The sequence below is a fragment of the Physeter macrocephalus genome, chromosome 17, assembly GCF_002837175.3.
Source record: "Physeter macrocephalus isolate SW-GA chromosome 17, ASM283717v5, whole genome shotgun sequence".
NCBI classification, from domain to species: Eukaryota; Metazoa; Chordata; class Mammalia; order Artiodactyla; family Physeteridae; genus Physeter; species Physeter macrocephalus.
Window position 1 is genome coordinate 37526456 of NC_041230.1, and position 24701 is coordinate 37551156.

At 52.3% G+C, this 24701-nt stretch overlaps 2 protein-coding genes and 1 long non-coding RNA gene across 6 annotated transcripts in view; 1 reads left to right on the forward strand and 2 right to left on the reverse strand.

Moving 5' to 3' along the window:
• Nucleotides 1-18875, reverse strand: part of ATP6V0D1 (ATPase H+ transporting V0 subunit d1) — a 38592-nt gene extending 19717 nt beyond the window's left edge. Inside the window, exon 1 of one of the 2 annotated variants that reach the window (XM_007125900.3) lies at nt 18647-18875. In XM_007125900.3, the coding sequence (XP_007125962.1) occupies nt 18647-18776 (130 nt within the window). In that variant the 5' untranslated portion in view covers nt 18777-18875. The remainder of the gene's footprint in view (nt 1-18646) is intronic. The other variant, XM_028477483.2, reaches the window with a different exon arrangement.
• The window catches only part of LOC102992374 (uncharacterized), a 20474-nt gene continuing 14568 nt past the window's right edge, over nt 18796-24701 (forward strand). Inside the window, exon 1 of one of the 2 annotated variants that reach the window (XR_003676419.2) lies at nt 18796-18882. This is a non-coding gene — a long non-coding RNA (uncharacterized lncRNA). Of the gene's footprint in view, nt 18883-19300; nt 19457-24701 lie in introns of those variants that run through there. The other variant, XR_008615481.1, reaches the window with a different exon arrangement.
• AGRP (agouti related neuropeptide) overlaps nt 19614-24701 on the reverse strand; it is a 39734-nt gene continuing 34646 nt past the window's right edge. Inside the window, exons 1-3 of one of the 2 annotated variants that reach the window (XM_007125902.2) lie at nt 20286-20415; nt 20035-20126; nt 19614-19835 (exon numbers count right to left, since the gene is read on the reverse strand). In XM_007125902.2, the coding sequence (XP_007125964.1) occupies nt 19653-19835; nt 20035-20126; nt 20286-20415 (405 nt within the window). In that variant the 3' untranslated portion in view covers nt 19614-19652. Of the gene's footprint in view, nt 19836-20034; nt 20127-20285; nt 20416-24701 lie in introns of those variants that run through there. The other variant, XR_008615480.1, reaches the window with a different exon arrangement.

Consider the following 24701-nt stretch of genomic DNA (forward strand, 5'->3'; position numbering starts at 1 on the left):
TGGTCTACCCACAAGCCCAGCTGTCTACCCCAAATCCTCCCATCCATGGCCCGGCATCAGGAATGTCTGGCCAGTCTGGGATCTCTCACAGCAAAAGACTTCCTCAGAGGCTGAGTTCTCATGTCCAAGAAGATGCTGCTGCCGTCAGGAAGTTCTCCCCGCAGTACGACCTAAAGCCCTCCTCAGAGGAAGCCAATCAGCTCAGTTTCCCGTGGCCTGCAGCCTCCCCTGAGGGCCTTGGGCCAGCTCCTCAGGGCCCCTCAACCCCACCCAGGACACTCCCAGACGTCCTCTGCTTCCCAGTGTTGCCTGTCCCAATGTTCTGGTGACTATCCCCCCAACTTCACTTCCTGGGGCCGCTCAGGCCTCCTCACCACCACGGTGCCCTTTTGCTGGCCTTCTGCCCCACATCTTGGCTCCCAGCTCCCAAGTTCACTCTCCATACCATCACCAGAGTGTTGTTTTCCAACTTCAACGTGTCGCTGTCACCTTTACCCAGCAGCCCCCGTGGCCCCAGAGCCTGGCCTCCTCCCCCCAGCCTGTGAGGCCCCACACCCTCAGCCCGAGCACAACCTCAGCCTTGGCCCTTGACTCTCTGCTCTACCAGTTAGGGTGACCTGCCTGTGATCTCTGGCCCAAGCAAGTGCTCCAGGCAAGTCCACAGGGTGCCCGCGAGAGAAGCCCTTGAAGTCCAGGAAACAGGGCTGCTTCCTCAGGCCCAGCCAGAGAGGCTGGTGTGGGAGGGCACACCCCAGCCTGGCAAATGAGAGCCCTGCCCTCCCTCCTCCACAGGGTACCCCTGTCCACCTTGAGATTGCCTATGTCAAAGACCATTGCCCTGCTCCAGCAGGATCCAGCTGAGCTCTTTGAAGGCGCCTGGGCAGGTTGTAGCCCAACACCCACCTGGCATGACTGTTCCTCCCAGGGCCATGCCAGACTCAAGGAGGCCCCACAGCTGCGACCTGTCCCTCCACTGCCTGCCAACCCCCAAACCAGGTCTTCTGGGCCAGGACCCCTCACCAACAGAGCCCAGGCCCCAGCTAGCACCTCTGATTACCACTCTCACCCCTGATTAGCAGGAGGACATGAGGACCCCTAGCCTGTCCAACACTCTCTGCTCTCTGAGGGACCAAGTGTGGGCTTGGCAGCCAGCTCCAGCCAGACCTTGAGAGGTGGCAGCTGGGCAGCCCTGCCTCCCATCCACTTCCTGAAACCTTTCCCAGATCCTGCCAGCCCTGAAAGTGATCTTTCAGTCCCACCAGGGCTCCCAGGGGCGGGCAGGCAGCACACGGCATCTCCAGTCCCCAAGCCTCTGCAGCAAAGGCCCCAGGGAGGCAGGGAGGGAGGGTCTTGGCCCAGGCCAGGGGTTGGTCTCACGCTGCCCCAGGGGCCCAGCAGGCACAGAGGCAGCCCTGGCACAGTACACTAGGCAGGGCGGCCCCCTGCTTTAGACTCACCCATGGCCTCATGGCCCACGGAGGGGCCTTGCTGGCCAGCTGGCCACGGCACAGTGTGAGAGGACAGTGTGTTCCCAGACTTCACTTCTGCTTTTCCAGAGGTCACTCAACGACGCTCTCCTGGGGAGCTCAGGGGTTTTCAGGAATTGAGGCCCGCTGAGTGAAACCAGATGTGCACATATGCTCCCTAGAGCCTAGCGTGCCCATCCTGCCACTCCCTGCGAGGGTGGTGGAGCCCTGGAGCCTGTTCTATCACTTCGCTGGGCCCAGGTGAAGGGACTGCTTTGAAGGGACTGGACCTGGGCTCTACCTCCAGTGCTCATTCTGCCCTAAGGGCTCTCTAATGCTGCAACTTCCAGGGGCTCAAAGCAGGGAAAACTCAGACAAATGGACAGATGTGGACAGACGGCCAGGCTGGTGGCCCAATGGAGCCATAACCGCCCCCCCTCAGCAAATGGACTGTGTTTGAGTCTCCTCCCCAGGCTCTGGGGGTGGGGGAGACCTCTTTTCTTCATATCAGCTCCAAAGCAGATGTGTGCACTGGCTGGCTGGCTCTGCAGGGTCAGAGCGCCACATCTGGAACTCCCAGTGTGGGAGCCACAGCATGGAAACCATTAACCCTGGGTTTACCTGGGGGCTGCAGCACAGACTAAGCATCCTCCTCACCCCCAGGCCTCTAGCAGGGCCCATCACAGGCTCCCTATAGACCTCATGTAACTGACTAGCCCTGGGTTCCAACTCTTCCTATCAAATACCAGCTCTTCCTCCCCTCCCTCAGGTGCCACCTGGCGTTCCCCATCCAGAGCCTTGGCATTGCCCCCACCCCAAATTGACGTGTCCATGGCCTCTTGCTAGCCCAGGACAAGGTCCATGCACAGCAACAGCCCCTCCCTGAAGCCCCGTTTTGCCAGGTCACTGGTTTCAGGACATAGCTCCTTAGGTGGTTTAGTGGGACAAGGGAGAGAGACCCTGGGCTTTGGGACCACAGTGACCTGAGTTCAAATTTTGTCCCACAGCTTGGCCCTGAGCAGTAGGTGGAATCTCTGGACCCAGGCTCCTGGCCAGTCACCTGGTGAAAGGCCCTGCAGTGCCAGCCTCCGAGGGTAGACACTGAACAGAGACAGTGTTATACAGAGAAAACTGAGCATGGCACGGCACACCCAGAGCTCCACAGAGAGGATCCCACTCAGAGCTCCCCAACGGAGAGGCTCAGTCCCAGTCAGGTGGTCTGTGTTCTGACTCCAGTCTGTTGCTCAGGCCATCCCACTCAGCGCTCCACAGGGTGTCCCTGCCCTTCCTTCCCATAGTCCCGACCCTTCCCTCCCATGGTCCCGACCCTTCCCCAGGGCTCTGGTGTGTCCTCTCCCCAGGGGCCCTTGTGCAGCACAGGCACACACACGCACAGGCCACACGCTGCTATCTCCTGGGGAAGGACGAACAAAGTGGGCTCAAAATCTGGGACTCCTGTCCCTACGCCCATGTCTCACCTCACCTATGAGCAGGATCATACAGAGCTTTGGGCAGCCTGACCCCAAGGACCAGGACAGAGGCTAGGACCCAATTCTGCACCACCCACCACATGGTGAGCTATTGCCCTGCCGTCCTCGAGAGCAGGCGGGAGCTGGTGCAGCCAAGGGCAGCTCTTGCTCCGTGGGAAGCCCCCGGGCTGGCGGGCCAGCAGTCTCGGGAAGAACCTGGAGGCTACTGCTGGCATGGCCACATGCAAGTTACTGGGTTTCAGTTGGCATGAGGCAGAGATCCTGCAGGAAAAGGACAGCGAGTTCTCCTTCCTAGGTCCCTAGGCTGGCATTTTGTTTCATACTGGAGGCCTTTCAGTGAGGTGCGGCATTTGCAGAAGGGGGATGGGGCTGATTTGTAGAAGTGGCCCGGATGACACCAGGGTCGGTGACACCACCCACCAGCATATCAGAATCAGAGATTTGATAAGTGGGAGTGTCACTCCCCTTGTCTAGGAGGCAGCAGGATGTCTGCTGTCTAGGTGGCAGCAAGGTTCACCACCCTTCTCCTTGCTCCGAGACAGGTGGCAGGTGGTGACAGAAGCACATGTAATTACCCTCAGGAACATCTCGTCCCTGCAGCTGGGAGAATGAAAGCATCACTCACAGCCCATGAGGAAGTCAACCCATCCGACAGTCAGGAGGGTGCCAGGCAGGTGACAGTCCCACGTGCCAAAGGGAGGGGCAGAACTGGTTACTGCTGCACCCAGGGCAAGTTCCAAGAAGCTCTCCTCTGACTGAGTGGAGATCCGCCTGGATAGCCCCTCACCAGGACATCCGCACCCAGGGCTCCATGGAACTGGCATGTCCCAGGAGACACAGGGCTTGCAGGGCAGCTTCCCTTGTTACCCTCCACAGCCCAGGCTGAGAATCAAGCGAGCCAGCCTCTCCCTGGGAGGCAGGGCCCACACCTCTGCTGCTGCCCTGTACTCTGATCCTGAACAAGCCCTTTCTTCTCCAGGTTTACCACCACAGTTACAGCGCATGCAGGTTGGAGTGGATCTGGGGCTGCGAGCGAAGCGCTTCTTTTCACTTTCCCAAAGATGTATGTTTGCCTGGGTGTTGAATGAGAAGAGGTAAAGTGGCCCTGTGTGGCCAGGTGCCAGGCAGCCCAGGAAAGGCCAGCTGTGGCAGGGAGCTTCTCAAAAGCTGGCTCATGCCCATGTCTGGCTCCTGGGTCCGCTGGCCCACACCGCCTGAGCAATCCTCTCTGCCCCTGATGCTTGGCTTCTGTTCTACATGCATAGTCCTTCCTTTGGAGGAAGGACCCTAAGAAAAGATGGAGCCCACTTCAACTAGGAGAAAGCAGTTTTAGGGTCCCAGGGGCTGCTGTTCCTGTGAAATTAAGCCAGGTCAGGCTGGATCCTGGCTGGAGCATCTTGCCGGCTCCACGGTACCTAGAGTCCAAGCTATGGAAATACTCATTGTGCTCAGACCTAGGCCCTGTGGATGGGCTCTCAGGATCAGGCCTCATTTGGGGCTGCGAGCCATGCTGTTCTCAGCATGAAGCCTCCTTCCCTGCAGCTCACAGAAACAAGACCAAGCAACCCGGGCCAGGGGCAGAGTTGATCCATTCCATACTCATGCCCAGCAGACCCAAGAGGCCTGGGCCAGGCAGGAAGTGGCAGGAACAGTAGCATCCAAGCTGGTCCTGTCCAGGACCCCTGACCCCCTCACCCACCCTGCTCAAGGGGCTGACAGGAAACACACAGGGGAAGCAGTAACACACCAGACTGAGTCTGATCAGCACTCAGGCCGGCCCTAGGAGGTGGTCGCCTGCTCCGGGAATCTCATAGCACTCCACTTTCCCCAGGCCTTGCCACACGGCATCTCGCTTGGAGTTTAAAGTGTTGAAGGTGGGGGAAATGGGTGAGCTACGACCCATGACTGGCATCCTTGGGCCCTGTGTGCCAGGTCATGGGTCACAGCTCACCTGTATTCCTCGACTCCCAACCCTTAATTCCCAAGCTAGATACCATGTGGCAAGCCCTGGCGGAATGGCAAGGGCCCCAGAATCAGGGTCTCTTTCACCTGACCACCCCTTCCCGAGTTGGGGGCCGGGCACAAAGAGGCATAGTCCAGGCAGCCTTCAGTGAACAAATGAAGGAAAGAATCAAAAATGTAGAGTGACTGGACAGGAGGAGCAAGATGGGTGTCAGGAGACCATAAGCAAGGCCTTGGGCCTCACCTGGACCCAATTTCCCAAGTAAAATAAGAGGGTTGGATAAGGTTACTTCCAGGGGCCTGGCCAACTCTGACACTCTCTACCCTGATCAGGCCTGGATCTCACTGACTCTGTGCGACCCCAGTCCCTGAGGGCCACACAGGGCCTCAGGGTGAGGCCAGAGGCCTGGGTATCCAGGAAGCAGCCCTGGCAGAGCTCACAGCAGGTGCCGGGGAGGCCCGGGGCTGTGGAGCAGTGTGGCAAGCAAGAAAAGCTGAGTTGCAGCAGCAAAGACACCACAGATGACTCCTTGGAGGGGAAAGCCCCATCCTCCAGCCAAACACGAAGACTCAGCTGAGGTCAAAGCCTGAAAATCATTGCCTGAGTGGCCAAGGGGGGACAAGGTCTGGCCCAGGGCCAGGCCAGAGCTGGCCAGGAAAGCAGTGCCCAGCACCCAGTCAGGGCTGTTCCTCCACACATCTCTTTCCCCGCCGCAGGTCTGCCTGCCACCCCTCAGGACCACCCACACTCACACGGGGGCAGCCTCACCCCAGCCCCTTGAGCTGCAGGGTGCTGAGTGCAGATGGGCAGAGCAGGTGTCAGGCCCAGCCTACTAAATGGCCTTTCAGGGCCTTGATCTTCCTGCCTCTAAAAGAAGAGGAAGGCCAATATTCCCACACAGGATATTTTTTTGTTTTTTTATTTTTTTTAATCAACTAAGGAGTCGGTGTTGGATGAGGCAGAAGCCAGGAAGGCCAATGGAAAGACCCCTCCAAATTGGGGTGCAGGGTGGAGAGTTGTCAATTACCTGATAACATGACTGTATGTACCTATACTCTAGAGAGTATGGGGTGCCTGATTTGGGCCTCTCCCAGAGTCACCCTACACACATGTACCTGTATGTGCCACATGCACCCCTACATGTCGCCCAAAGTGCTGAAGAAGGCTGGAGGAGAGGAGTCTGTCCTGAGGATGAACTTTCCGTCTCCTGGAGGGACCAGAGTAGCAGGACCAAAGTGGAGGCCACCTGGGGAAGGATGGTGCTTCTAGGAGCCTAGGAAGCGTGGCCCTGACTCCTGGGCAGCCTCAAGCTCCTACTTGGAGCTCCCAAGACCCTTGGTTCATAGCTAGCACACTGTGCTGAAGCTGAAGCTGCCGCTCCGACTCTGAGGACTGCCAGCATGACCCAGGTGGAAGCAAACAAGGACAGCTTGGTGGTCAAGGCTGGAGCAGCCTACACTGGGCACAAGGTGGACAGCATCAGGGAATTCTCTCTGGCCTTCCCCTTCCTAACCCAGGAAGCTGGGGCACAGGGAGGTGAGGGTGGGAAGAGATGGACAGGCAGGAGACACTGAGCCACGAGCCCTACTTAATCTGGGAAGGCCAACTGGGGCTTGGGTGAGGGAAGTAGGGCCCAGGGCAGAGTCTCAAGGGACAGCGGCTAAAGGCAGGTACTGCACAGAGAAGCAGAGGAGATGCACCAGTGGGTCCGGCCACACCCCCTTCCCTGGCTCTCAGGCAGTGGAATGGTCCTGTTCCACCACCTTGTGGCCAAAGGGAGGATGGCACCGTCAACAGCCAGAGGCCCTGCTCTGGCTCCGCGCGATTTAATAACAGCCTCAGACTCCCGGTCCGCATCTCCCCCAGCCGTTGATCCCTGAGGGAATAGGCTGCAGGCACCTGCAGAGCCATGGAGAAATGTGTCACAAAGAACAAGAATAGGACTGAGATGGACGTGAGTCGGGAAAGCCAGAATGGAGACAAGGTGAGCATGAGTCTGATCATGAGGGACTGGTCTGTCTTGCATCAGTGAAGCAACGGGCCTTCTGAGGGGCAAAATTGAAGAGATTACAGAGGAAGCCTGGTCATCCTCAGCTCTCTACACCCTTGTCCTCCAATTCGGCCAGATGCTCCCAAATCTCCAAATCCCTTTATCCAGCTCCTATCCCGTCTCTAATGCTTAATGCTTAATGCTGTATCCAAAAAAAAAAAAAAGTGCTTAATAACCAAGAAACAGGACAATCTACAACACGGTGCACCCCTCCAGGACGGGGGCCTCAGCTTCCCCTCCCCCATACCCCACACTCTAGCCCCCTGCAGTACCAATAAAGACCTGCCGCTCATCCAACCATACAAATATCTGTTGAGCATTCACTCTGGCTAGGCATGTGCTGTTGAGTCCTAACAACCTGCAAGTGATTTCTGTTTCATTTTACAGGTGGGCAAACTAGCTTCAAGGCATTAAATCACATGCATAGTATCACACAATTGGCCAGAAAGGGAGCCACGGTCTGCTTGATGCCTGGCCTCACACACAACTCAAGAAAGGTCCTGGTGACCCAGAGAGGCCCTAGGGTCCTGACCCTGAGCAGGCAGAGGTGATTTACAAGAGAGACCATTACATCATGTCCTCACACCTGTTCATTCTTAACGCTGACCCTTCCAACAAGCTGGAGTGCATCTAACAGCTGAACCCAAAGCACAAGAACAGCTCCAAGTAAGAAAAGGTTCTAGGGTGTTGTAGCAGGCGCTCTGACCACAGGGGGCCAGGGACAAACTACTGGAGGCAGACCTGGGCCCTCAGGGACAGTGGTTTGGTGTCATCTCGTTTCAAGTCTAACAGCCCTAATTCGGGAGAAAGACTGCTATGTTTAGTGTGTGCCACTGTGAAAGCAAGAAAGTGAGACTAATACATTCCAGAATGGGTTTATGCAAAATGTTTAAAATTTGGATCTTTCCCTCTCTTCCATCAGAAACCCTGGTCACCCAGAAAGCCTCATCTTCAAGGGTCCTGGATGGCTGACATTTGCCTGTGCTGAGGTCACCTCAAAAGGTCCTAAGCACAGGTTCAGACACTGGCTCCACCTCAGAAACCAGGCCCAAGAAATCAGGGAGTAAATCCAAGGACAAGTGTGTTAACACCCACCAGAGAAAGTTCTGACATGAACTCTGGGGCAGGGCTTATGAAACGGGGATTATCAGTTCCTGTGTGGACTATCTTGACCATAAACAGCTTCCCAGATAAAACCAGGCTAAAGTATATACTAGTGCAAGATGTAATCAGTGAAGGGAAAGCAAGAAGTAGTAGTGGGGAAGAGGCGACAAGGGAAAGAGAGAAAAATAGGCAGGTGAGAGGTGAGCTGCACGTGGACAGGGGCTCTGGGGCTCTAGTCAGAGTGACATGAAGTGTCTGGCCCTAGCCCTCATGCATCCCCTGGACACTGAGTCTTCTGGTGTAAAGAGAAGGGGCTTGATGGGGGCTCCCTAAGGCTCAGACCAGCCCTACAATGCTGTGAACGAAAATCTGGAAGAACACCCCAGGGTCACCAGCAGGGGTCTTGGCTTGGATGGCGGATGGGTGTTAAGTACCTTCTCTTTGCTCGCCTGTATGTTCAAATTTCCTTTATTTTACATATCTTTAGCGGATGTTTTAAATTATAAAACATTTGTTCACTACGACACATTTGAACAATGGAAGATACATAAAATTTAAAACTGACATATTCCCCCTCCCAGCCTTTCCAATTCCTCTCTGCAGAGGCTGCCACTCTAGACTTGTTGTCTATGCTTCCAAACACGTTTCCATGTGCACATTACCGGGCATTCTACTAAAATGGGACTATATTACACGCAACACTTTGCAATTTCTCACCTAGCAAGATATTTCTAAATCAGTCTTCATGGAACATCACACTTTTGAGCACTGGAATAGTATTCTACTATAAGCACAGACCATGATTTATTTAACCAAAGCCTGTCAACGGCTAACTCCACTGGTTCTAACAGGTTGCAGTTACCAACAGGGCTGGTGTGAACACCTCTGTATGCGCCATCCTGTGCTAATTTAAGGGATACGATCCTGTAAATGGGTATATAGGGCCACACGGCACATATACATGCAATGTTTAAACAAGGCAGTAAAAACTTGTCCCCCAAGGATCTACACCAAGTCACCCTTCCACCAACTCTATTTTTGGAATTTTTTTTCAAGTTATGTTTAGTTAAAAAGGAGACCAAAAAGGAAAAAAAAGAAAAGAAACCACCATGCCCAGTCATGCAGGAGGCACGGCAGGGATCTGGAGGGGAATCCCTGGCTGTGGCTCTCCCTGCTCTGCTCGCCAAATTAGGCTCCACGCCAGGTATCCTCCTCAGGCCACGCTTATGTCCACTTGGCCCGCCATTAAGGCTGCTCTCCAGCCTCCTGGCAGGACTTGTGGGCAGGACCAGGCTTCCAAGGGAGGCTTGCCCTGGTTGAAAGCCAACAGACGGCCGGGCGTGGGCTGAGCTGCTGGCTGCCAGTGTGCTGATGACTTCCAGATTGGTATCTTTAGTGCTACTTCCCCTGAGCTCCAGATCCACACAGCCACCTCCCTCAGATACTCTGACTCAGCACTTCTGAGACAGAACACCTCCTCCTCCACCACCCTGTCCATGCCCCAAACCTTCTCCTCCTCCGGCGGGCCCCATCTCAGAAGCAGTTCCAGCACCCACCCAGACACTTGAGGTCAAAATCCTAACTTCTAACCCCTCTCACCACCATACCTAAGGCAGACTGGCTCAATGTTATCAGTCTCAGGCCCTAAGCTTGTCTCTGGCCCAGTCCCTCTTCCGCCCACGCGCCACTCCTGCCCCAGTTGAGCCCCCTTCTCTCACCCGGAGAGCTGGAATAGCACCTGCTTCTAGCCTGGCTCCTCCTAAACCCAACCTCCTGAGCCCCACATCAAGTTTCACATCACACCACCAACGCTTGTCCCCTTCACAATTCCCCCCTCCTTCATCTACTGAAAGATCAAATCCAAGCTGGCTCATGGCAGCAAGACCTCCCTCCTGCCTACCCCTCGCCTCCACCCCTGCTCTGGGGCCTCATCCTCTTACAGCAGCAGCCAGCTGGAGAGGAACAGTCAAGTCATCCATGCCAGCTTACCAATCATTGGGTGCTGGGGGTAGGGAGGAGATGTCTCTTCACACAGCAATGCCACTGCCTGGGGCAGTCGGGACAACAAGGGCCATCAAACACTGAGGGGAAAACATCAGGTGTGTGTGGGCCCAGGCTCTCACAGCTCAGAGACTCAATGTAGTTGTTCCCTTCAGTCCAAGTGCAAACCCTCTCCATGTGTACACCCTTCCCCCAACGCCTCCCGAGCTCCTCTCTCGTGTTTGTGGTCACTGGATTGTCAGAACCCTGTCTTCTCTTCCTCTGGATCACATCTGACTCTGAGGAATTCTGGACCAAGCTAAGCTTGTCTTGCTGTCTAAGCCATGGTCACGCCGTTTCACCAAATCGATATATTCTCCTCTGACAAACAAAATGGAACAAAGTGTTTCCAGGCAAGAACATAAACTCTTAAGCAAGACATTTCCCACACACAGACCTTGACCTAACTGAAGAACCTCTCTCTCTCTCTCTCTCTCTCTCTCTCTCTTTTTAAACACAACTCTCAGCCCTCCTAAGCTATGTATCTTTCCAAGGCACCCAAGGCCTTCCATGAACCAGCCCAGTGCACCTATCCACCCTCAGCCCTGCACACCCTGACACATGCTCTGCTCTCTCTTCCCAGTTCCCAAAGTTCTCCTGATGTTCTATGCAGTTTCACGTTGCTGAGACTGCTAATGCCATTCCTGCTTCCCCCCTCCTTGACCTGGCTAATTTTGTGTGTGTGACAATTTCACTGAGATATAATTCATGTATCATACAATCTTCCCATTTAAAATGTACAATTCAATGGTTTTTAGTATATTCAGAGTTGTGCAACCATCAACACAATTTTAGAACATTTTCATTACCCCCAAAAGAAGCCCCGTACCCTTTAACTGTGACTCCTCACATGCCCCCACTGCCCCAAGGTGTACCCCGTGCCTGCTGGACATTCAATGCTGTTTTGATGTCCACCAGTCTGTCCATTAGGCACACCTGCCCCCAAGCAAGGCCTGTGTGACATGTTTTCATTACCCACTCGAGGCCCAGCATGGTGCCTGCCTCCCAGGAGTGACAGGAAGGAATGACCACAGTGGGAGCAGCTGGCTTCCCTGACTGCTCTCTCGGCTCCAGGCCCTGTGCTTACACGTCACTAACATTTCAGAGTGATTCTATTAATGCTCTCATTGTGGGTTTCCCTGGTGGCGTAGTGGTTGAGAATCCGCCTACCAATGCAGGGGACACAGGTTTGAGCCCTGGTCCGGGAGGATCCCACATGCCGCGGAGCAACTAAGCCCTCACGCCACAACTACTGAGCCTGCGCTCTAGAGCCCGAGAGCCACAACTACTGAAGCCTGTGCATCTAGAACGCGTGCTCCGCAACAAGAGAAGCCCGCACAATGAGAAGCCCGCGCACATCAATGAAGAGTAGCCCCCGCTTGCTGCAACTAGAGAAAGCCCGCACGAAGCAATGAAGACCCAATGCAGTCATAAATTAATTAATTAATTAATTTTAAAAAATACTCTCATTGTGCAGCTGAAGATAAACCACTTGCCCAGGGTCACAAAGCCAGTAACAGGCTGAGCAGGGATTCATCAGTGAGTTGAGTTCACTGGTGAGCTCCACTCTCTGTATGTTGTCTCTGCCCATCCACTCCATGCACTGCCGTCAGCTTCTAGCCCTGATCTCCTCTGTTCTCATTAAGGTCACCAATGACCTCTGAAGGGCAAAACCAAATGGAGAGTTGTCTGACTTTAGTTCAATCTCTTGGTCATGTTTGTCAGTCACCACCCGCTTCTTTTTCTCTCTTGGGGCTACCAACCTCTCAGGGGATGCCTTTGGTCTTTCTGGCAGGACCATCTTTTGCCCCACCCTTGCTTAACGGAAGCCCTATTGCGGGGAGGGTCTGATCTAGGGCCTCTACTCTTCTGATTCTATGCTCTCTCTTGGGGTCAGTGGCCACACTTCTACCCTGATTCCCCAAGCTCAGACCTCACACCTGAGCAGCAAAAATAGTCTCCACATCTTCACTCAGATGGCTCACAGATCCCTCAATCCCATCTTCTCACTCTTTCTCCAACCTGTTCCTTCCACAGTCCACTATCATTTCACTTGCCACCTACACAGTTGCCTAAGCCAGAGAGGAGATATCAGCCTTGACTCTTCCTTCTTCCTCAGTCTCCTTATCCAACCCTCAAATCCTATCCACTCCTCTTCCTATAATTCGCCCCCACAATGCTCCCTACCAATGCCTGAAGACAGGCTGCCATCATCTTCTCTGCCCTGGATTACTTAAGACTCTGCAGACTGTTCTTCCCACCTTCAGTGTGACCCCGACCCCCAAAACACTTCAAACTGCAGGTACATTCTGAAGTACAAGTCCAGCAGTTTTCCCCTCCCATCCCCTGCATTCAGGACAAAGCCCTTCCTGTGGTTTTTGCAATCGTTCAAAGCTGATCTCTTTCCGGCCACATTCCTGGCCACACTACAATTAGTGCTGAATAACTAACTGTGCCACTAATAACTAATTAGTGCCACTCCTGGAGACACCATCTATGTTTGCATCTGCAGTTTGATGTGACTGGTGATTTGGCCAAGGTCAGCCTGGAGTCTCACTTTCCTCTTCCTATATGAGACTGTGTCTTGTGAAATAATGTTGAAATGCAGAAGGAAATGTTGTAATGAACAAAAGACAAGTGATTCAGAACAGAGAGGGATATAGTGTTCTGAAAGACAACCAGCATATCACACATGTGAGCTCTTCAACCATGGTCCCTGAGCATCTAACTCACTGGCTGAGGAAAACAACCACTCGGGACCACCTAACTCACATGGAAGTTGAGAAGATCACGAGGTTTCTCCTTCTGTATGCTAAGCATATTTCTTTACAACAGGAAGGATATGTACTGAATGGTCCAAGTGTCAGGGGGAGCCCCCATTCCAAATTAGGAACTGGCATCTGGTACCCATCAGCTGAGTTACAGCTGTATAATCCAGCAAGCCACAGGCTTCTTTGTATTTTCCAAGTTTCTAAGTAAGAAGGGAGCTAATTCATAGAAAAATCCTAGAAATAATGACCAACTCAGCAACAGTGAGAAACCCCTGGACTCAGATTATGGTCTCTAAATATCATTTTCCTATGAAAAGAATCAGGTCCCCTAAGAGAAACGATGACTCTAGGTCTGGGTCAACAAATGTACAAGATAACGTTAGAATATACTGTCATCTCAGTAGTAAGGAAGGCTACAGGGTTATGTCAAAAAACTTATACAACAGGCAGCCTACTGTATAAGCTCCCACTGGCCAAAGGACAATTTGAGCACCGATAAAGTTAAAAGACTGAAGCACAACAAATATATTAAAATCCATAAGTGTGTTATGATACTAAACAAACAAAAAGAAGAACAAACAAACCTCATTAGTCATCTTTGGAGGATGTTGGAAAACCAACTCATTATTTTGGAAGCTAGTAAATATGGGAAAGAATTAAGCATTTATCCTGCCTCTCCTATACAGACTGTACTTCAGGGTAACCAAATAGTTGATTACTGGCAATTTCCAGGTATAGAAGTATTCAAGCTAGCAACTGCAGAAGGAAACAAAAAATTAAAATATCACCATTTTGCAACCCCTAATGAAATAATGGTTCTAGGCAATAAATGTCAATGGTTCCTATGTCATAAAAAGGGAAACAACTAAAGAGAAACAACTCTCAATAGAAGCACAAATGTCATCTATTAAATATTCTTTTTTTAAAAAAATGGAACCAGAATCTAATTAGGTCTTTAGATCTAACTATCAATTTACAGGAAAAACAAGGGACAGAGGAACACGTTAAACTATACAGGAGGAATATAATTAGCAAAGTTGAGATGGAAGTAAAATCTATAAATTAAATGACTCAGCTTCTTCAGTAAATAAAAGGAAAAGTGAGACAGAAAACCTATATACTAAAAGACTTCTGGGGCTTCCCCGGTGGCGCAGTGGTTGAGAGTCCGCCTGCCGATGCAGGGGACGCGGGTTCGTGCCCCAGGTCCGGGAAGATCCCACATGCCGCGGAGCGGCTGGGCCCGTGAGCCATGGCCGCTGGGCCTGCGCGTCCGGAGCCTGTGCTCCGCAACGGGAGAGGCCACGACAGTGAGAGGCCTGCGTACCGCAAAAAAAATAAATAAATAAATAAAAGACTTCTGATAGCATAAATCAATTGAAATATATGGATCATAATTGGGCCCCGCTTGAAACAAACTGTATTAAAAAATCATCTGAGACAATCAGACAAATCTAAAGACGAAATGGATATTTGATGACATCAAAAACTATTGTCTCTTTTAAAGGAGGACTAATCAGATTGTGGTTATGTTAAAAAAAAATCATGACCTTTTTTAGAAACACCAATATTTACAGCTGAAATGATATGCTGTCTGGGATTTACTTCAAAGTAATTTGAGAGTGGGAGGATAAATGCAGCTATTACTGAAACAAGATTGATAACAACAAAAGTTGATGAGTGTTGTAATTAGGTGATTATTACTTATAGGTTCGTTATACTATTCCCTCTAATTTGTATATGTTTAATGATTTCCATAATAAATAGTTTTAAAGAGAAAAGAGGAAAGGGGAAATTCTGCAGGGCAGGACCAGAGTCTCACTCATACCTGTATTCCCAGCAGCCAGTCAGACAAATTAATAGCAATGCTTTTAGGCTGAAGCCAAGGTCAAAGCTAAGGGTTCAAGCTCAGAACTATGGTAATACCTGAAATACCTGCCTGGCTCTCTTATGAGGCACAGAAGCTGGCACACAGTAGGCCTTCAGGAAATGTTTTTTGAATGAGCAAACGAAGACTTGAACATCGAATTAGCACGATATATGTTGCTCATGATCTGAAATACATTCACTTAGTCACATTCGACCATCTCAAATTCGGCAGGCCTCTGTGCAAAGTGGTGCCCCCTGCCATCACTCTCTCTGCCTCCACACCCAGTGCTGAGGGGCCAGGGGCTTCCTCCCCTGGGCTCAGCCTGATGTTTTTAAACCAAGGGTCTGGGTTCCGAGCAGATTTGTGCTCTTGTCCCCCGCACCCTACCACCCAGGACTCCTTTTGGTCCCTCTGATTGGCCCAACTATTTCTCCTTGGCATGCTGGTCGCTCTGCCCGAAATGCCCCCCACCCCACCCCACCCCATCCCTGGCCTAGCTCTTTGCACAGCTGGCTCCTCATTGTCCACACCTCAGCTCGAATATCCTTCCTCAGCAGGGCCTGAACCAGCCACACTCTCTACAGAAAGTTCCCCTCTGATTCTCTATCATTTCTCCACTGTCCCTTTCACAGGTAACACCCTTAAAATGCAATTATATATTTCCTTTGCTTTAAAATAACAATAACTGCAGCTAGCACACTGACTCAGTACTTACCATGTGCCAAGTTCATGCTAAGTGTTTTACAGGGATTATCTTGTTTAGCTTTCACAACCACCCCATCAGTAAAGATATGTATCATTTTATTTATTATTATTTCCATTTTACAGATGAGGAAGCTCAGGACAGAGCAGTTACATGGCCACAGAGCCGTGCAGTAGTAAGCCCACCTTTGTAACTGCTATGCTACACTGATCTCTTAATGTCTTCTGGCCCCAACGACCTTCACCCCCAGACTATGAGGGTCCAGGGGAACATCATTCAGCAAAGTACCTCAGACCCTACTGCTGTGCCTGGCATAAAAGAGGTGCTTTACAGGTACATGTGGAATGAATGAAAACATTCAAAGTAATCCTGTATGATTTCTCTTTGTGTATCTCTGACCCACCTCCTCTTCCCCACAAGTCCCTAGCACAGGACCCAGCTTCTAGAAGGTACTCAACACATCCAGAAACACTCAGAGCTGAAAAGAGCTTTTGTGACCACCTAGCTCTGTCCCCTCAGTTCACCAAGGGGTAGGACCTTCTCCTACCTCTGAGAAGAGACAATCAAGCAAGATGGACAATGGAGGATACATGGACTTCAGTGGTCCTAAGAGGCTGAGTTGTAGCAAAAGAGGTCAGTAGCACATGCCCTGATGAAGTAGAAGCCAAGAAGGAAGGCTAGGGTGTGGTGGAGGGTCTATATGTACTTCCCGTACCTTGCAGAACAAATAAACACCCTCCACCCAATGTCCTGAGTCTTCTGGAAACTGTTCCACTTCTAAAACATGTTCTTTGGAAACCTCATCATCTCAGGACACATCTACAGATTTCATAGGGACTACAGGCTTCCTTGGTCTCTCCTTCCCACCTCCCTCCCCTCTCCCCTCTCTCTTTGCATTTTCCCTGAAGATAAGGAGGCAAAAACACCCAGCAACAAAGGGCTGGAGGTCAGGCCTCTGGGGTGACCTTCAGGAGCAGAGAAGGCCTTTCCGTAGAAGACAAGTAGAGTTTCTGGTCAATCCTTCCTGCCTCTGGTTATCTCCAGCCCCTGAAAGTCCTGAACATCTCCAGCCTAGAGTCCCAAGAATCTCAAACTCTGTGTTGACAGACTTCTAGGAAAGCAGCACAAACAAACACAAGAGCTGCAAGTGGATGGAGGGGGACAACATTCTAGCCTAGCATGTCCACAAAGGGGTTCTAAGATGGGATGGTACTGGGTCTGGGCCTTAAAGGGTGGGAATCACTGTGTTTCACGGGAGTAAGAAGGAAGCAGAGAAAATAGCTAGCGCAAATAATACTGAAACGAGCTAACATTTACCTAGTACTTATTCTGTGCTTGGTGCTGAGCTAAGTGTTTTACACATAATAACTTGTTGACATCTCTCAACCTTGTGAGATAGGTGCTGTTAATGTGTCAGATGAAGAACCCAAGACCCAGAGGTGTAAAATAACTTGTCTAAGGTGATTCAGTAATTGGCGCGGCTGGGATTCAAAGTCAGATTTGAAAGTTCAAAGTCCACCACACAAAGTGCACCAAAAGCTGGGGGATGGCTTGCATGAGGGAAAGAAACATGTGTGAGAGAGCGAAGGAATCCCTGAATGCCACACTAAAGGGCTGGATGGTGATCCACAAGGGGACCACGTGTGAGCAGTGCTGTAGGAAGAATGGCTTAACATGTTTATGGGGGATGATGGAGGGTCTGCTGGGAAGATGGGAACCCCGTGCTCCCAGAAGCTCTACAGGGGTGGGGTAGGAGGGCAGCAGGAGTGAGGAAAGCCTAGAAGAGAAACAAGTTTACCAAATGCCAGTTGGTAATCAACGGTGTCTGCATTCAGATTTAAGCAAATAAAGATCTTCCTCCAGTCCCAATCAGTCCACAAAACTCCCATTAAATACCACTGTGTGCCAAGCCCTGCCCTGTGTTTCTCCTCTGTTTGCCACAGTGAGGACAATGAGGTTGCTGGCAAGTTCCTACAACCCAGCACCCTAAGGTGCTCTCCTCTCCTTCCCCACCTCCACTCTCATAAGGGAGGTGAAAGACTTTTCTTGCACATTTATGTTAAAACCATAATGTCCACAATTGTATTTGAACTGCAGTAAGTTTTAAAACTTAAAGGTATTCATTTTCACATTACGGGTCCAATTTGCAAGGTACATAACTGTTTTTTTAACTGAGCTCACTTTTAACCTCAGTAAGTTTATGACGAGAAAATTTCCTCCAGAAGGTGAATCATCTGGCCATCTTCCCCCTCCAGCTACCAACCAGGGGGCTAGCAGTACCTCTGTTCGAGGATATCACCTGGAGGTCAGGGATGGGTACTCACAGCCCAGCCACTGTGCCCTTCACTACCACCTGGGGGGCGGGGGTGGGTAGGCGGAGGAGAAAGAGAAGACTGGAATCAGGGAAGTCTCTAATTCAGTAAATCTGATGCTGTGCCTCACAGAGTCAATTCCACTTTGGAGCTGTGTGTCCTGAGAAGAAAGTGGAACTCAGCTTCTCACCAGTCTTGTACTAGGAAACCCTGTCTGAACAGGCACCCTCATGGAGCGGGTGGGAATAATTGTCAAATACAGGTGTATGAACTTCCCGACTTTCAGGGCTCTCCCAAACAGTGCCTTCAGAAGACTGCTCAGCCAGTGGATCGGCGATGAGAGGAAACTCTCGCTAAGCTGCCTCAGCAATTCCCCAGAAAGGCTCACTCCGCAGGCCAACGTGAAGACACAATGAGCCCAAAGCCCTTGGTGTATGTGTTGGGAGGGAAAGCCGGGGACTTTTCCGCTTAGCTTCCCTAAGCTTTGCCACGAGACAGCTCTCTGGCTACGTAAGGGTAAAGAGGCTTGTATGAGCACATCTCACACCAGCTAACCACTCCCGAAAGACCCTCTCTTCCAAACTACATGGCTGGCAGAACGGGGAAGAAGTGGCCCCAGCAGAGGCGAACCACTGCGGTTCTTAAAGCCTCGTTTGCGTTTGGGCCCACACGGAGCCGCAAATGGAGGTATATTCCCTTCCGGCGCACCCGCCATTAGCCCCCGGATTCCCAGCAGGCCTCTCAGGCCCGGATCCGGTTCCCTGACCTCTCAGGCCCTTCGAGAACCCCCAGCTTCCGCTCCCAGACCTCAGAACCTTCAGGCCCGCTCCGGCCTCCCTGCCGGCCTTTCGAGGACCCGCAGCCCAGCCCCGCGGCTCACCCTCGAGCGTCTCGCACTGCACTAGGTTGAGGTAGTCCGCCTGGCTGAGCACCCCGGCCTTCAGGCCGCGCACCAGTCCCTCCAAGTAGCCATTGTCCACGTTGAAGTAAAGCTCCGGGAAGAAAGACATAGCTGCGGCGGGGGCGGCTGGACCGGAGGACCCGGACCTGCCGGCACGCAGCACAACTCCAAGATCAGCTGACGCGGCGCCCGCAGTGGGCTGTCAAGCGCATCAGGTGACGCGCAAGCGGCCCACGTGACCACAACGGGGCGGGGCTCTGAGCGGCGCCCGGCTTCCGGGTGGTTTCTCGCAGAACGGTTGCGCAGGTGTGGGCTGGGGACCGCCCACTGGCGCCTGCGCGCTGAAGGGAGGAGGGCCTCCTGCTCCCCGGCGGGAGCGGCTTGGAGTGTCCAAGGCCGGCCGCGAGGTGGCGCCCGTGGCCGCGGGGATTCGATTGGGCCTTCGTTCTAGATTTCCCGAGTCTGGTGCACGTGGTGCTGTGGCGGCCAGAGGAGTAAAGGTGGGAGTGGGCAGCACTTCTTATGCTTGGAAATATTCCAGACTGTTGAGTCAGCCTTCCCCTGAGAGGAACTGAGGTCCGATGAGGGGCAGGCTTCGCTGCGGGTCACGCGTCGAGTTAACGCAAGCAGGCCCTGGAGCCTAATGTTTTGTTAGCCTGCCTGGAGCTACAGCTCCTATGCTGCATTGCGCCCTCCCTTACCCGCATTTATTATATAAGATTCTCAAGGGTAGGAGCGCGGCCCTCCTCTGCTTCTCCCAACGGCGCCTGGCACTATAAGAGAACGCATGTAAGTGACTCATGATGGGATAGCGCAGGCCCTGGGGTAGGGATGTGTGTGTGGTGTCTTGGCTTGGAGACACCTTCGCCCCTGCCATGACCTCCCCCCTCCGACGGTCACATTCGAAATAACGCCACAACCCTGGGGTTGGTCCCATCCTTTATTGTCGCTCCCCTGCCCCAGCCCCGACCCCGACGTCAGCCAGCTAGGTGCGGCTGCAGAGGTTCGTGGCAGTACCCAGCTTGCGGCAGTAGCAGAAGGCGTTGAAGAAACGGCAGTAGCACGTGGCACATGGGTCGCAGCATGGTACCTGGTGTCCCAGACAGGACTCGTGCAGCCTTACGCAGCGACGCGGGGAGCGCATCTTGCGTCCTTCAGGATCTAGCACCTGCAGGAGTTGGGGAACATGGGCCTTCAGCAGTAGCTTCAAGGACCTGCCCCAATCAAGGTGGGACATCAGTGGAGCATGGGGAGGGATGGTCTGCAGTGTCACCCCAAGTGAGAGGATCACCGAAGTGGAGATAGAGGTTGATGCCTGATCCCCCCACCCAGAGATTGTGGCCTCAGCCCTTTTCCTGAGCAGTTACCTCTGCCAAGGCCTTGGCCTCTGCCTCCTGCAGCAGAGCCTCTTCCGCCTGTTGTGCCATTGTCCTCTTCAGCGGGGGCTGCAGGCCCAGGCCTGGGACAGATGATGTGAGGGCAGAAACCCCCCATGCACAAGACACCCACCTCCCAGGCCTGGGGTTTGGAAGGGGGAAAGAGGGCTCATACCAGGCAGAATAGTTCGTGGGCAGAGAGTGTCCAGGCCCCACCCATCCCCACCTCTGCCCACACTGACCTTGGAGCCCTGGGAACAAGGCTTGGTCAGGCCTTCCGATGCCCTCCAGGGGAGCCAAGCCCATCTGGGCCCCCTGCATGGCGGGCATTGCCAGCAGCAGGGCACAACTCAGCAGCACTGCGGTCAGCATGGCCTGGCTCAACAGGAAGACCCACCACTTAGTCCCTCTTCATCCCTAGAACACCCTCTAGGTGCCCTATCCCAGATAGAAGACCCCTAGAGAGTAGGAGTCTCTGCCCAACCTGAGGACTTACCTCTGCTTCCTGGATCCTTGCCCCAAGAGTTCCTGGCCACCCCATGCCCTCAGTTTATATGGCAGGGTCTAATGAAGGGCCCACACGTGACAGCTCCCTGCAGCCAGGGCATGAGGGCCCCCCCCCAGAGGGTGGGGGCACAGTTCAGGCCTCTCTCACTGGAACCTGGGCTCTATAAGAGGGGTACTGATCTCCAATTTGGAGTGAGGTCTCCAGGAGCCAATCAAATTTTGGGAACAAGATAGGGTGCCCAGAGCCCCCACATTTATGCAGGACAGGGACCTGGGGAATGGGGATGGGTAGGCTGGAACGATTAGCAATAACAAGGAAGGCGGCCCTGAACACTTAATTTAATTTGTGGCCCCGGAGATGCTCATTCAGACCCTACGCATGGCATGTTCCCTTTGCTTCCAGGAACTTGGGTCAAGGGCATTGGAGGGGGTGATGGGCCAGTGACCAGAGCGGGGTGGGGTTGGGGTGCAGACCTAAACCCTGGGTTTTTGAGGGGAGAGAGGGGAGGGGAGAAGCCCACTTACCCAAAAGCAGGCCCTCTGCCTCCATCTCTGGCCCTACCTCTCCTCCCCCTTCTTCCTCCAGGCTTCTCCAAGACCCCAGCCCTGCTCCTGCCCCCGCACCCTTTTCTGCCTGGGGTTCCTGGAAGCCAAGGTGGCCGAACGGACTGTTCCCTGGGTGGGCGAGGAGCTTCAAAGTAAAAAGCTTTCAGGCCGCCTGCCTCATTAGTGCTAATGGCTGCTCCCTTCCGCCCTGCGTTGTCAGGTCTGTGCCCACTCCTGGTCTCATCAGCACGGGGCAGATGTGAGGACTGCCCTTTCATAGAGATGGTGGGACACACAGGACCCCACCTGCCCCAGCCTTCCCTCACCGCCCCCCGCAAGGGCACTTTATTACACATTTGCCACTTGGGGAAGGGGATGCAGGCTGAGTCAGCTTCCAGGACTCAATATACAAACAGCTGGCCCAAGACAGCAGGAGGAGGATGTAGAGGCTGTTTGGGCTATTCTGACCAGGGCGAGGCCTGAGGAAGTCCTCCCAGAAAGCAGTTGGAAACCATAGGTTATCATCTGGCAGCTTCTGGCCTGGTGTCAACACAGCAATTGGTCTTGGGCAGAGAGTTGTGTGGAGAGGAGCGCTCTGCAGAGGGTGAGCCTGTGGCAGTCTTCTTCCACAGATGGGCAATGATGTCTGTTCTGGGATCAGGCTGGCTTTGGACTCGCTTGTGGTTGGCCCAGGGTAACAGTCCTAGGAGCTCAGAGGGTCACCTGCTATGGCCAAGGGGAGGAGCAGGGGAGTGAGGGAAATCCCCTCTGGGGAGGTGGTCCATGGATAATCAAACAAAGGGCCAGTCCCCATTTCTCCCCTGGGAATGGTGCTGGCTGTTTTGGTGACTCTGTCCTACCTGGTGTCAAGGCCTCCCTGGCAACTGACATTAACCTTTGTTCCCCAGAAACCATAGCTGGGCTCAGTGGCCCACCCCAGGGGTTTCTTTTCCCATAGTGGTGCAGGGTGAAGGTATCAGGCACCCAGATGCGCCCACATCTTGGTTGGGCCACATGGAGCTCAGGAAGGGTAATACATCAAATGTACCCAAGACATTTTCGCCAAATCTTTATGCCCTGGCCCCATCCTTGGAAGTTCTGGCTGAAGAGACGGTGGTAAGGAGCAGGGACTGTGTGAGTATTTTGGCAGGGTACCCCAGGTGAGGTGAGGCGGGGGCTCTGAGCACCTGGCTGAGCTTGGTCAGCACTCATGCTAAGAACAGCTCTTCATCTTGGAGCAGGGGTGCTCCTGCCAGCTAGGCCCTTAGTGTCTTTGCTCACCTACAGATCAGTGGCTGTCTTCACTTGGGTGTGTGAACACAGCTGTATTGACCCCATCCATGGACAGCAGGGGCTGCCAAGGTCCCTGATCGGATCCAGTGGGGAAGACAGTCAAGAAAACCAACAATCAAAAAACAGTAGAACAGTGGGACTTCCCTGGTGGTCCAGGGAAGGCTCTGCGCTTCCACTGCAGGGGGCATGGGTTCGATCCCTGGTCGGGGAACTAAAATCCCGCATCCTGCACATCGTGGCCAAAAAAGAAATAAAGAAATAAAACACAGTGGAATGACCAAAGAAATATAAACATTGGATATTTGATGACATTAAGGAATAATTGTTAACTTTTTTAGTTGTGATAATGGTATTGTAGTCATGATTTTTTTAAAAAAGGGATTATTTTAGAGAAAAATGATATATTTACTGATAAAATTATATGAAGTATGGTATTTGCCTCAAAATAATCTGAAGTAGGGGGGATAGCAGGAGGTGATATAGATGAAACAGAATTTTTCATGAGCTGGTAATTGTTGAAGCTGGGTGGTGGGTACATGGGCTTCGTTATCCTAATACTGCTACTTTTGTATATGTTTGAAATTTTCTATAATAAAACATTTGTTTATGCCCTTTGCCACCCCACCCAGCCGCCCTCCCATCACCACTGAATTGGCCCAAAACACAGCCTATGGGTTTCTTGTTATAACTCTGTATCTCTATCTATATGTCTATCTATGAATTGTAAATCTGTATTTAAAGTTAATTTTCCATTGGTTTATCAAATTTTATTAATCTTTGCCAATAATCAGTCTTTGGCTTGATTTACCAAATTTTGTTACAATTAAGTTTCTGCCTTCCCATCATTTTCTATTTTTCTAGCATTTGTTGATCCTCATGTTTATCTTTCTTCCCTTTTTAAAAAAAAATTTTTATTTATTTATTTTTGGCTGCGTTGGGTCTTCGTTGCTGCCTGCGGGCTTTCTCTAGTTGAGGTGAGTGGGGGCTACTCTTCATTGCGGTGCGCGGGCTTCTCATTGCGGTGGCTTCTCTTGTTGCGGAGCACGGGCTCTAGGTGCGCGGGCTTCAGTAGTTGTGGCTCGCGGGCTCTAGAGCACAGGCTCAGTAGTTGTGGCGCACGGGCTTAGTTGCTCCACGGCATGTGGGATCTTCCTGTACTAGGGATTGAACCCATGTCCCCTGCATTGGCAGGCGGATTCTTAACCACTGCGCCACCAGAGAAGTCCCTATCTTTTTTCCTGATGAACACAGTTGCCTACACCTAGTAGTCTATGAAAGGCTCCTCAGGACCCCTTTCCATTTGCTGAGTACAGACACTGCGTGAGTGATTTTTCGGGTCTGGAACTGGCCTGATGTTCCCAGGACAATGCGTTTTGGCAGAAAGACCTTCAGAAATGTGCGGCATGTTCTGGGTGGAGTATTTGGCAGACCTGGGAGGATGCAAAGCCTACTTCGTGAGGCTGAGGATGGACCCCAAGCATAGGGACCCTGACTTCAAGGAGAAGGGGGAGAGTGTGGATGCTCTGTGCCAAAGATCAAGTGTGGGGATAAGGAGGGATGCTTGATCCCTACCCCTCCTCCTCTTTTTCCTCCAGCAAGGTAGTTCTCACCCAAGTGTGCTGTTCCTGCTTTGTCCCACAGGGGGCAGCAGAGCACCCACTGGCTCTCCTAATACAGCTTCATTCTTTTTTTAAAAACATATTTTTATTTAAATTTATTTATTTATTAATTTATTTATTTTTGGCAGCATTGGGTATTCGTTGCTGCGCGCGGGCTTTCTCTAGTTACGGTGAGCGGGGGCTGCTCTTCGTTGCGGTGCTCAGGCTTCTCATTGCAGTGGCTTCTCTTGTTGCGGAGCATGGGCTCTAGGCGCGTGGGCTTCAGTAGTTGTGGCACGCGGGCTCAGTAAGCTGTGGCTTGAGGGCTCTAGAGCGCAGGCTCAGTAGTTGTGGCACACGGGCTTAGCTGCTCCGCGGCATGTGGGATCTTCCCGGACCAGGGCTCAAACCTGTGTCTCCTGCATTGGCAGATGGATTCTTAACTACTGCGTCACGAGGGAAGCCCCGGCTTCATTCTGATAGGTTGGTCCCCACCCAGCACGCTGTCCCTGGCGCCATGGTTCATCTGTAGGACTTCCAAAAGCCAGAGGTTGCTTGGAGAGGTGCGGCCCCCTCATTAACCCAGGGAGGGGAGCAGGATGGAAGGGGGTTATTCCAGGCTGGTGTATATATACATATATATGTATATGTATATATATATATATTTTTTTAACATCTTTTTTTTTTTTTTTTTTTTTTTTTTTTTTTTTTTTG